The 13,109-nt window shown below is 44.2% G+C and overlaps 1 protein-coding gene across 4 annotated transcripts in view; it reads left to right on the forward strand.

Annotated features, from left to right (window-relative positions):
* AARS1 (alanyl-tRNA synthetase 1) overlaps positions 1-13,109 on the forward strand; it is a 57,871-nt gene that overhangs the window by 29,675 nt on the left and 15,087 nt on the right. Inside the window, exons 1-3 of one of the 4 annotated variants that reach the window (XM_070500473.1) lie at positions 142-281; positions 9,928-10,092; positions 12,660-12,848. In XM_070500473.1, coding sequence (XP_070356574.1) covers positions 9,949-10,092; positions 12,660-12,848 — 333 coding nt within the window. In that variant the 5' untranslated portion in view covers positions 142-281; positions 9,928-9,948. Of the gene's footprint in view, positions 1-141; positions 282-6,935; positions 7,049-9,927; positions 10,093-12,659; positions 12,849-13,109 lie in introns of those variants that run through there. The other 3 variants (XM_014829133.3, XM_070500474.1, XM_070500472.1) reach the window with 3 other exon arrangements.

Consider the following 13,109-nt stretch of genomic DNA (forward strand, 5'->3'; position numbering starts at 1 on the left):
GCCCCCTTCAGGCTGTTGCTTCGGTCTCCTTCAGACCCTACTCTCACCCCTGGTGGCTCATCCTTATCCCACGTCCAGAACCGCAGACTGAAGCATGTAGTTACCTTAAAGGCCTAAGCTCCTGTCACCTGGTTCTGCAAAGAGCAAAACCACATTCCCGCCCAGCATAGCGCCATAAAGAAGCTCGAATAGATTGAATACGTATATCGAAACACAAAACCGTTACAGCAAGCCGCAAAACTGGAGACTAAAACAAGCAGATCTTTCTTCTCACTTTGCAGGTTGGTAATTTCAAATGTCTAGGAGTTGGCCAGGGTGTTGAGAATCAGCTCTCTCAAACACCGTTCGGTGTGGCAACACCACTTGCAGGAATTTCACCTTGAAAAAATACTCAAGGGAGGTGCTGGGGAAATGCGTTCCAGGTAGAGGATCGGACACAAGAAAGGACAAACAGGTTTGTGCGGCTGAACAGAGTTCCCGTGGGGATTGACTAGAGCAAGGGATGAAGAAGTTGGTAGGAGGTGGATGAAAAGGGCCATGCAGAGCAGCTTAATGAGCAAATGAGTTCACCCAGGGAACCCCTCCCCATCTGGCATGACTTGTGGAGTCAGCTGTGCCTGGGTTAGGATCCCAGCTATCCCATGTAAGAGTTGTGTGATTGTGTGCTTTTTAAAAGACAATTTTAAAAAAGGAAAAACATTTTGGGCTTTTAGAAGAGGTAAAATAAAGATTGTGACATTTGCTCTCCCCTAACTAGAATCAAATAAGCTTCTGTCCCCTTGTTCCTTCACTAGAAAGAAGCTGGGCATTTTCCTGCAACCTGAGAAAATGAATCCCCATTTCTCTCACTTTGCCAATGTTCCACTACAATAAGTTAATTTGAAGCAATAGTGGCCTCTATGTGAGATTCTACTTGTAAAGTATGAGTGAAAACGTTTGGGAAAGGGTAAAGCAGTTCCTGGCAATCCTTTACTTGCCATGATTCTTCTCCTGCACCCTTTAGGGGGTTAACTTGGGGAAGATTATTTTTGGATCCTACAGGTGAGGATGTGCACAAATAAAAAGGCAAACAGCCAGGCAAGCCATGACCTACATCATGTCAGAAGCAACCCTGGAATTTTTTTTTTTTTTTTTGGAGGAAGATTAGCCGTGAGCTAACATCCATGCCCATCTTCCTCTACTTTATATGTGGGACACCTGCCACAGCACGGCTTGATAAGCGGTGCATAGGTAGCAGTGTGGCCAACCGCACCCAGGGTCCCCAGGATCCAAAACAGAGAACTCCGGCCATCGAAGCAGAACACGCAAACTTAACCCTACACACCCAGGCAGGCCCCAACCCAGGAAATATTTTGCCAGAGAAATTATACTGATCACAAGGCTAAAGGAGGTGAAGGAAAAAAAAAATTTTAAGCTTAATTAAAAAATAAGTAATTCAAAGTGCAGGACTTATATAATAGGATCCACTTGTGCAAAAAAAAAAACAAACTCACATATATGCTTGTACATACTGTAGAAAATGTGTAAGACAGAAAACTGATAACTGGCTGCTTCTAGTGAGGGGCTCTAAAAGTCTGGGGTGGGAGACTTTTTGTTATGTACACTTTATTTTCTGAAATTTATTTTCCATGTGCATGTCTTCCTTTTAAATGTGTATTTCAGACAAACAAGAAATATAACAAACATCTAGGTGCCCCACCTGAGAGTTTAAGATATAAAATAATTGATTCAGTTGAAGCTCCCTGCACAGCCATTGCTATCCCGAATTTGGAGCTTATCCTTCCCATGAATGCTTTTAGCATGTGTTACTTTGTCTATAAAAAAAAAAACTTAAAAATAAGCATCAGGATTCTAGATTCTCCTAGTCCACCTCCCGCACCTGCGCAATGCGAGAATCCCGCTAAGAAAGAATCTGGTTCGCAAAGTGGGGCGTGGAGAGATGAATGAGGGGAATAAGAGCACCTGGATTTGAATTCTGCCTCCTGCATTTACCCCCACGTGGCCTTAGGCAGCCTGCATCGCCTCGAAATCCAGGCAAGTACCACCTCAGGGCGGTTAGATCCAACGAAGTCACAGGGTGAAGGCCTTCGGCCCTGTGCCTGGCTTATGGCGAAGGCTCCATAAATATCAGCTGTTATTATTCCTGCCCCTGGCCCCAAGGGTGCGGGCGAGGAAGACGTCTAAAGGTGGAAAAAGAGGGTCTCCTCGCTACTCTCAGAGATACTCACGTCGCCAACGGGCAGGGCGAGCGGAAAGGTTCCCAGGGCACGTCCTTGGATCTGGCCAGCTGGCCCGGCCATCGCCCCTCAGCATGGCGGTTCCCTCTGCGAACGGCCACGCACCGCCCCAGCCCCGCCGGCGGAGCCCTGCAAGCCGCGCCGCCAGCCACTCAGCGGAGGGCACGAAGCAGCCTCGGGCATGCGCGCCAGGAACCTGGGGCAAAAGGCCGAGTCTAGGCACCAGCAGGGGGCGCCTCTGTGTGGCTTTTGTCATTTATTGTTGAATGTCGGGTTGCCTGGGTAGACTGGGAACTCCATGAGGGCAAGGCGGTGTCTGCTTTCCTTAATTTTGATCCTCAGGGATGAACTCATAATAGACACTCATTTGGTGAATAAATAGATGAGGAACGCACATCTCTGGGTAGAGCAAACATTTATTTATTTATTGTGAGGAAGATTGAAACAGTAATGTACACCTGAAATTTATACAATGTGATAAAGCAATATGGCCTCAATAAAATAATTTTTTGGGTTTTTTTTTGTTGTTGAGGAAGACTGGTCCTGAGCTAACATCAGTGCCCATCTCCCTCTATTATAACTGATGCGGGTTCAGCGAGCTGAAGGGTCGAAAGAAAGATTTCTTGGACTCTTAAGGTCTGGTGGTAGTGCTCTTTCATTCAGAGAATAGCATGGGGACAGCCTCCACGGGCAGTGAAGAGCTGCAGTGTGTTGAGGGTAGGGCTAAATATATAAGGCATAGGTATGTCAGTTATTTTTTACAAGACAAAAGAAAGATCTTGTAAAAAAGTCGTCAAAATGGAATCAGTGCAGGTGGGGTCTGGTTATTGTGTGGTCATACAACTTTAGATACGAATCAGGTCAGGACATCCTGTACTTCCCTGAGGGTGGTATAGATTGGCATGTAGGGCAGGACACCTTGGGCTTCTCTCCCTGGGGCAGCCTTGATCCACATCAATAAGCACACCAAAGCATGGCTTGATAAGTGGTATATATGTCGTGCCTGGGATCTGAACCGGCCAACCCCGGGCTGCCAAAGTGGAGTACACAAACTTAACCAGTATGCTGCTGGGCCAGCCCCAAGCAAATTTTTTTTTTTTGAGGAAGATTAGCCCTGAGCTATCTGCTGCCAATCCTTCTCTTTTTGCTGAGGAAGACTGGCCCTGAGCTAATATCCATGCCCATCTTCCTCAAAGCAAACTTTTTTAAAAAAATTATTTTATTGAGCAGCCGGGCCAGTGGCCAAGTGGTTAAGGTTCTGTGCACTGTGCTTTGGCAGCTCAGTTTGTGGGTTTAGATTCGGGCCCAGACCTATTCCACTCACCAGCCATGCTGTGGCAGTTTGTCACATACAAAAAAATAAGAGGAAGATTGGCACAGATGTTAACTCAGGGCTAATCTTCCTCAACAAAAAAAAGAAAAAAGAAAAAATTTTATTGAGGTCATATTGCTTTATCAAATTGTATAAATTTCAGGTGTACATTACTATGTTTCAGCTTCTGTATAGACTGCATGGTGTTCACCACCAATAATCTAGTTTTTATCCCTCACCACACATATGTGTCCCTTTACTCCTTTTACCCTCCCCCCCTTCTTCCCCTCTGGTAACCAACAATCTGTTCTCTTTATCTATGTGTTTGTTTATCTTCCACATATGAGTGAAATTATACGGTACTGTCTTTCTGTCTGACTTATTTCACTTAGCATAATATCCTCAAGTTCCATCCATGTTGTCTCGAGTGGCACAATTTTTTCTTTTTTATGGCTGAGAAGCATTCCATTGTGTATATACCACATCTTCTTTATCCATTCATCAGTTGATGGGCATTTGGGTTGCTTCCAAGTCTTGGCTATTGTGAATAATGCTGTGATGGACATAGGGGTGCATATGTCTTTTTAAATTAGTGATTTCAAAAATGTACTACAAAGCTATAGTAATCAAAACAGCATGGTACTGGCAGAAAAACAGACACACAAATCAATGGAACAAAATTGAGAGCCCAGAAATAAAACCATACATCTATGGACAGCTAATATTCCACAAAGGAGCCAAGAATGGAGAAAGGAAAGCCTCTTCAAGAAATGGTGTTGGGAAAACTGGAGAGCCACATGCAAAAGCATGAATGTAGATCATTATCTTACACCATACAGAAACATTAACTCAAAATGGATCAAAGAGTTGAACGTTAAGACCTGAAACCATAAAACTCCTAGGATAAAAGCTTAGGCAGTACACTCCTTGACATCAGACTTAGATGGAACTTGTAATCTTTTTGTCTGAACAAATAGGTTCGGACACTCATCCTCTAGCTTAGGGTCTTTCTGCTCCAAGTGTGATCCCCCAGCAGCATAGATAACACCTAGGAGCCTATGTGAAATGCAGAATCTAAGGCCCCAGTCCAAACCTCCTAAATCAGTGTCTGAATTTTAAGACTCCAGGTGGTTCCTATAGCACCTTATGGTCTGAAAACAATTATTCAGTCACTCCCATTTGACTTGATAGCAAATAAATGAACATTCTAAGTCCATTTTCTAGATGCTAAAAGTAGCTGCGGTGCCACGGAAGAGTTAGAATCTAGGACTACATACTTCCAAAACTAAGTTTTTAGTTGTCCTATCTTGAGCCCCCGTTATTTTCCTCATACCCCAAGGTGAGTTTCAACCAATGTTCTATTGCAGAGCAGACCATGTGTATAGCGCTCACTCTTACCAACAAGCCTATTTGCTTAGCCCAGAGTAAGTTAGATGTTTCCTAAAATACACAAGTTGCATGTTGCATTGATAGCCTTCCCTCTATTACATATTGACGTTAAAAGAGAAAAATATCATAGAGAATTGGGTAATTATCTGAATAATTCATGTTTAGGAAAGTGTGACTTTTGGGCCTCAATTACAGTTTCTCTTCATGTGTATTGACCCAGTCACTGGGTGAATAAAATGTTTTTTTAATCTGTCTCTAATTCTTTCATGAGTGAAGGTGCTATCCTAACAGCAACCACTCTGGCAACATAGCAAAGTTATTGAGATTACAATCTCTATTACTTTATTTTGAAAGCACAATTTGTACAATTTTGGCTTTCCATTTTAAGTATGGTGGTACAGAAGTCTGACCTATTTCTCAGATGGTTTAGGCTAAATGTGCTATTTGGGGCTAATTTGGATCAGAACACACACTTGTCTCTCTTGGTTTTGCCCTCAGCTGTCTTATGTAGCCTCTGGGTGCCTCGATTTCTTCAGCTGTTAAAAGCTGATGATAATAGTGACTTATTACAAGGTTGTTATGAGGATCAAAACCTTAGATCAGTGCCTGCTGCATACTAAGGGCTCAACAAATGTTAGGTGACATGATTATTAATGAGTTGCTGTGACCTGGGAAGTTAATTCAAGAGTTTTATTTTACTGGCTTTTCAGCTTGACATTTCTGTAGGCTGCTTTTACATAAAAATTTTGTGTTTTATCCTTATCCCTGTTATGACCAGTAGCACAATTTTATACCCATGTATTTGGATATATCAGATGATATAGGCAATAGTGGAATGGTTAAAAGAGTATGGGTCTTGGGGGCCGGCTCTGTGGCCAAGTGGTTAAGTTTGTGTGCTCGGCTGCGGCAGCCCAGGGTTCGGATCCTGGGCGTGGACATGGCACCGCTCATCAGGCCATGTTGAGGCGGCATCCCACATCCCACAACTAGAAAGACCTGCAACTAAGATATACAATTGTGTACGGGGGCGGTTTGGGGAGATAAAGCAGGAAAAAAAAAAAAAAAGATTGGCAACAGTTGTTAGCCCAGGTGCCAATCTTTAAAAAAAAAAAAAAAAAGAGTATGGGTCTTGGATGTGGTTTGGATCCAGGCTCTGCAACTTACTCTTCAGCAAGAACTTGGGCAAGGCAGGTACCTCATCTCTAAAAATGGGATGCTAGTTGACCTGCCTCATAGGCCATTTAAAATAACACAAAATGAGGGACCGGTCTGGTGGCTCAGTGGTTAAGTGTGCATGTTCCATGTCAGCCGTCCAGGGTTTGCCAGTTTAGATCCTGGGCATGGACCTAAACACCGCTTGTCAAGCCATGCTGTGGCAGGCGTCCCACAGATAAAGTAGAGGAAGATGGGCACAGATGTTAGCTCAGGGCCAGTCTTCCTCACCAAAAAGAAGAGGATTGGTGGCAGATGTTAGCTCAAGGCTAATCTTAAAAAAAAAAAATGACATGAAATGAAATGTGAAATGTTTAATACAGTGCCTCACATATCAATATTAACTATTATTTTTCAAAGGCAAATTAAGGACCAGATGCCAATTCAATTGTCCCTCAACGAGTAAGTTATTTCTTCCATATCAAAGCCAAGAAGGTCTGACCAGGACAAGTGTATCCATGGGCACAATATATCAGAATCTTTGAGGTCTTTATACCATTCTGCAACTAAAATGAGCAGAACTACATAGCGACAGCTGTACCCTCTACCAAACACGTGTCACCATGTCCCCTTGTTAACCACGTCAACTATTAGAACTTCCCATGTGGAAACCAAAATGTCGGCCTCCAAGAGGCCGCAGCCCACTCAGTCACATGACTGTACCCTAGTCCCTTCTTACCCTGCTGTTGCATCAGCCTATTTAGAGCCGCCCTCCCAGAAACCGACTAATAAGCCGATTCGTGCACGGTTTGATTGGCATGTTGATTCACCAATAATGTCTCGGAGAGGTAAAGCGCGGCGGGGCACTTTCTACCGGCGCGCTCTGATTGGACAGGGCGGTGCGAGTTGCGGACGGCGGTGGCGTGGGGCTGGTGCAGCTGCCCATCTGCGGGAGCAGGTAACCGCGGGCTGCTGGCGGTGGGCTCTGAGGGAGGAGTCAGGGCCGGCGACCCTCGGGAGACGCAGGCGGGTCTCAGAGAGTTCTGTGACGCCGCGAGAGCGGCTGGGCCCGGGACTTGAAAGCGAGGCTGTCGCGGCGGGCCGTGGGCCAGGCCCCGCAAGTCCTCGGGAGCCCAGGCCTGGGCTGGAGCGGGCGCCGCCGCCGCGTCGCGACACTGCGCCGGGAGAGTGGCCTTTTGTCAGCCCCTTGGAGCGCTGGGGGTGGAGCGGGTCGGGTGGCCTTGGTGAGGACCAGGACTTTGGGAGAATCACGATTGCCGTTGACTGCCCGCCCAAAGCTGAGGTTTCATCTCCCCTGGTTTCAATCCCCTAGGGGCGGGCGGTCACGATGGGGGTAATCCCGCCGTGGGCCATTCCTTCAATTCTTAAAGTTAGCTAAGTAACTGATACTGGTCCAGGCCCACCTGGAAGCACCGTGCGTCCCCCATCATGTCCAGCTTTTGCTCTTTCAGATAGTCTGCTTTTCCTCGTGTGCTTTAAGTTCATTCAGAATTTGCTATTAAAGGATTGTCATACCTAATCATGAAATACTTATTCAGCAACCACTGTGCTAGATGTTGAGGATAGACTGGTAATGGTGAGCAAAAACCAGCCATGACCCCCACTGGGATGGAACTGACAGCCTGAAAGGGAGATGGGCATTAAACGAGCTGTCAAATGCATGTGGAAATTATGAAGGAAGACCCCTGGGGCTGTGAGAAGAAAATAGAATCCGATCAAGAAGGAGAAGTCTTCCTTTAATAAGTCTCTTTGGAATTGAGGTATCAAAAATGAGAAATTAACTAGGAAAGGGAAAGAGTGGGAGTAGGGTAGACAGCTTACCTGGCAAACGAAGAGCACGTTGAAAGGTCTTGGGGCTGGAGCCTTAAACCCAAACGCTAGTGTGATTTAAGGTTCTCAAGACCTTTCCAGCTCCTGCTGGGAAGTGGCATCAGAGGTCCCTCCTCTGTATCTCATACAACCTGCCGGTGTATTTATATTGAATAAATGCATGCGTGGTGATGGTGACACAGCTTTTGATAGTCCTAGCCTTTGACATACTGCAGTTACTTTTCTGTGTGACTGTCTCCCTGTTAAGGGCATGGACTCGCATTCAACTCGATTCCCAGCACATAGTATGCATTCAGTATGTTGAATGAATAAGCAAAAATGGAGTATTCACGTGTCTTGAAATTTAACTGCTTATTTACCTCAGATAGCCCATATAGAGGAGGAGCAATGCACACTCAGTCAGAATTGGCACCGTATATTCATTTTTGCCACCATTATTAAGATTCACTGGGAGCCAGGATGAGAAGGGATGAAGAGGAATGTGGTGTGACAAAGTTTCTAAAAACCCTAGCCTTAACTCCTTAGCATGGACATAAAGTCCTCATCTGTGGGAATTTTAGTCGGCTCTTTGGCTCTATCAGCCAGTGTTTCATGTCTTTTTTGCCCAGAGGGCTTTTGTTTGAGTAATGAGTTGATTGAGTTGTGAATAAATCAATTGAAATTGGGGTTAAACATAAATCTGAGAGTCAGAGTCTTATGTTCACCGTGTACATCATTGTTGGATCTTCCTCATAAGAAAGAAGAAATCTTTGAGTTAAGAGACTTGAATTAATAGTATCCATTCTGTCCCTTTAGCGCTTTCCAGTTTCCTCTAGGGCTTTCCAATTTACAGATTGCTTCCAAATACAGGATGGCTTTTGAGCCTCACAACAGGCCCATAGAGTAGGCAGAGTAGATACTTTTTTACAAAAAAGGAAACACTCAGGACTAAGTGACTTATTTAAGATTAGAGTTGAGTCTAGAATTCTAGACACTTAGTTAATGTTGTGAAAGAGATGGTTCCCCTTTCTCTAGACACCTGGCGCTGTATGGCACTACAGGACCGTGCCAGTGATTGGTACCTCCACCAAGGCCTGTCGCTTCTCCCCAACGTGCCTCTCAGAGAAATCATAATACGTGTGAAAGAGCTTTGAAATTCTAAAGTTGTTGTATTTCTGAATTTCCGCGTCTTCTGATTCCCTTTTACTCACTCAGTGAGCTCCAACCCCTCAGTGTGGCTGTTACATCCTCACTCCCTAGTAATCTAATAGCTGGGAAGGCAGCAGTTTACTAGTTGTGGTTCTGGGGGTGCTCAAGCTGGCCAGAGGTAGGTATGTTCCTGCTACTTGCAGATGGTCCCTTGAACAGATAGGCCCATCCCCAGGTCCACTGCTGACAGCAGCCTCCCCAAGGTGTCAGGCCATGTCTAGAGACCCTGGCTTTGGGGATAATGGAACTTTGCACAGTTCTAGGCATGTAAATTAACACAGAGCTGGAAGGGTCCTTAGAGTCATCTAGTATGGGCCCCTCCTTTCTTGATGAAGTGATGTAACTCCCTTAAGGACTTGGAGCTAGGACTGGGACCCCGGTCTCCCAAGCCTCCCCCCATCCCCACTGGGTTTCTCTGCTGGGCTGTAAAGATGGAGTGTTTTTATCCCCATTTCCTAAGTCCTGGCCTAGAGCCTGGCACGGGGGATGCTCCATACATGTTTTGGAATGAATGAATACATGAAGAAACCACCTCCTGCTCTACTTGGTGTGATGGTGTATTGGACCTCTTGAGGTTGGCATGGGAAGGAGGAACTCATGGAACTGCAGTCTGCTGGTGCAGCAGGTTTAGCTTTGAGATGATTTTAGCCTTGGACATTACAACATAGAGGTTTTAGGATCAAACAGCTTACCCATGTCCTGCTATGACTTGGCCTGAGAAGCCAGGAGTCTTGCATAATGCCTACGTATTTCTTAGTTTCAGTTTCCCTAATTTTTCTTCATTTTTTCTTTTGTAAGTTCTGTTGGGTTACTTTCAAGATGGACTCAACTCTAACAGCAAGTGAAATCCGGCAGCGATTTATAGATTTCTTCAAAAGAAATGAGCACACCTATGTTCATTCATCTGCCACCATCCCATTGGATGACCCCACTTTGCTCTTTGCCAATGCGGGCATGAACCAGGTAAAGGTTTTTTCCCTTCCTCTTGGCTATTCGTCTACATAGGAGGCAGCAGAGCAGTGATAAAAGCCAAGCCCCTGCAGTCAGACGGAATTGTGGGTCTGTCACTTACTGTGTGATCTTGTGGAACTTACTTTGTGTCGTTGAACCTCTGTTTCTTTGTCTGTGAAGTGAGAAATAATAATAGTGCTTGCCTTTAGGTTGCAGTGAGGAGTAAATAAAATAATGCATAAAAAGTGTTTAGCATAGTATTTGAGTAAGCACTCAAACATTAACCATTATTATTTTCAGTTATGGTGAGAGGCCCCAATACCCATGGATCAAATTTGTATGCCTCTCAAGAAAAATATAGCCTGCGTCTAGCCTGTAAAGTTTGCCTTTTTTTTCTCCTAAGGCAAAAGCTGTGTTTTCTTGTAATCAAAGGGGGTTACTATTGCTGAACCCTGAAGAGACTTGTTACTTCAGCTGTTGTGCTTCTCCTTCATCTCTTTGTTATTCTTCCTTTTTTTTTTTTTTAAATAAAACAAGTAAGTTCTTCAGGATTCTTTCAGAGCTTTGCTTTCATTCCCATTCTAGGCCATGCACAGTTTTATTGATTTTTTTTAAACCTCTTTCTTAAAACTATTGCCACCAATGCCAGTCTGGATCCACTGCTGAAGAAACGTTATTAGTAAGATTTGCATTTGGGGCAGTTGAACTATAAAATATATTTGAAAGTTTCGTTGTTAGAGAGAAGGTTTTCTCTTGACATAATGGGAGCATCAGAAGTTTATAAAGGAGTTTGTCAATATGCCTGTGACGTTGAAAACTGTTTCCTCGACTGGAAGTGGATTCAGGGAGATGGTGCCCTCAAGGCTTTCTTTTGGTGGTTCTCTGAGAACCCTGCTTAGCCCAGTGGACCCACCAGCCCTTAGGATGCACCTCACTCTGGGATAAGTTGACATTTTCTTTTCTCTCAGGTCTCTTTTCTGGCATGGAAAATTAGAGGCAATGGGAACATTTTCCACCTTGTATAACATTAACTATGAAACTATAAAAATGTTTTCAGTTATATGTGTGAGTCCTTTGTGTGCACCTGGAATTGGGGGCACTAATTTTAGGTGGACTGTTTCAAGGTGATGGGTTTTCTGGAACAATGGAAAGGTTCTATTCTATTCAGGCAGACCTAGGCATGGGCTTGTCTTCTGCCCCATGTGCTGACTGTACTTGGTAGAAGAACCATGGGAGCCGAATGTTGATAAACATTCTCTGGATAACAGTAACTATTAGCCTGCATGTGGTACTTCTATGTGCCAGGCACGGTTCTCTGTCTTTTACATATATTAACTTATTTAATCCTCCCTTTGTACCATCCCACTGAGGCGCTGAAAGCCCAAGTCGATTGTCCAAGCTCATACAGCTGGTAGATGCTGGCACTTGGATTTGAACCCAGGCAGTCATTTGCTTAACTTTTGTGCTATATTCTCTTAATCAGAAATACATTGACTTTTTTTTGTTTGCTTTTTTTTATATTTTGAAATAGTATTTATTTGGAATCTGCTCTTTTTCAGGTACTACTGTGCTAGGTGCTGGATATACAGAGATTAGTAAGATAGTTTTTGCTTTTAAGGAGTTTATGGTTTAATGCAAGACTGTCCAAAGGAACTTTCTGCCTTGATGGTAATGTCCTATATCTGTGCTGCCTAGTGTGGCAGCCACCACTCATGTGTGATTATTGAGCTAGTGAGACTAAGGAACAGAATTTTTCATTTTTAAAAAATTTTAATTGATTACTAATTATTTCATTTTAATCTAATTTCACATAGTCACAAGTGGCTAGTGGCTATCAAATTGGACAGGTCTAGTGGGAAAAATAAGGCAAAGTTACACAAATAGCAATGATACATCAAAGTATAACTTGATAAATCCTCAAAGTTAAGGTAACTATCTCCCTTCACATCCAGTCCTTCACTAAGTTGGGCTGATTTTACTCCTGTAATAGGTCTCAAATTTTTTCTTCCTTATCATCTTTACTACCAAGCTGGCACGTCAGTTTAGAATAAGTTCTTCCAGAAAGATGGTGTAAGCCCTGACCGTCAGAGACTTTTGAGGAAGCACAGGTTTCACCGCCTCAACCTTTAGCTGTTATCTCAGATCTGGCGGCCTTTCCCCTGCACGGGTGGTGTCATTGGCAGTGGTGGGGACCATGAGAGACCAGGGAGAAGCTGCCCCAAGGTAGGCTGCCTGTGGTGCAGCCTCGTAGGGCCACCTGCCTCTGACACGTTTCTGTATTCCAGGCTAATTAAATCATGAACAGAACAGTTTATATGTCGTCTTTTCCTGGCAGCATGTGACCATCTGATACACCTGCAGCTCTTTTTTTTTTTTAATTTAATTTTTCCTTTTTCTCCCCAAAGCACTCAGGTACACCGCCTCAGCATGGCTTAATGAGTGGTACCATGTCTGCGCCCAGGATTCGAACTGGCGAAATCCTGGGCCATCGAAGCGGAGTACACGTACTTAACCACTTGGCCACGGGGCCAGCCCCCCTGCAGCTCTTTAAAAGTTGAAATGTTCCCTTGCTTTTTTAGTTCAAACCCATCTTCCTGAACACTATTGACCCATCTCACCCTATGGCAAAGCTGAGCAGAGCTGCCAATACCCAGAAATGCATCCGGGCTGGGGGCAAGCACAATGACCTGGACGACGTGGGAAAAGATGTCTATCATCACACCTTCTTTGAGATGTTGGGCTCCTGGTCTTTTGGAGATTACTTCAAGGTAAGCTCAAAGCAGGAAATCCATTGGGATTTTGAGCAGAGTGGTCATATCCACTGAAGGAAATGGGTTCTAATTTTGCTTGTTTTAGAATATGAAATAACATCTAGGAGGTTCAGGAGTGAAAGACATTTAATTCTAAGACTCCCTGGAAGCAGTACCTATGATTTAATGTGTTCACTTTACCTTTGGAGAGCTTATATAAATTGATCCTGTGGTGATCATTTTGTAATGTATAAATATCGAATTGCTCTGATGTACATC

This window comes from Equus asinus, chromosome 28 (assembly GCF_041296235.1).
Source record: "Equus asinus isolate D_3611 breed Donkey chromosome 28, EquAss-T2T_v2, whole genome shotgun sequence".
Classification (NCBI taxonomy): Eukaryota; Metazoa; Chordata; class Mammalia; order Perissodactyla; family Equidae; genus Equus; species Equus asinus.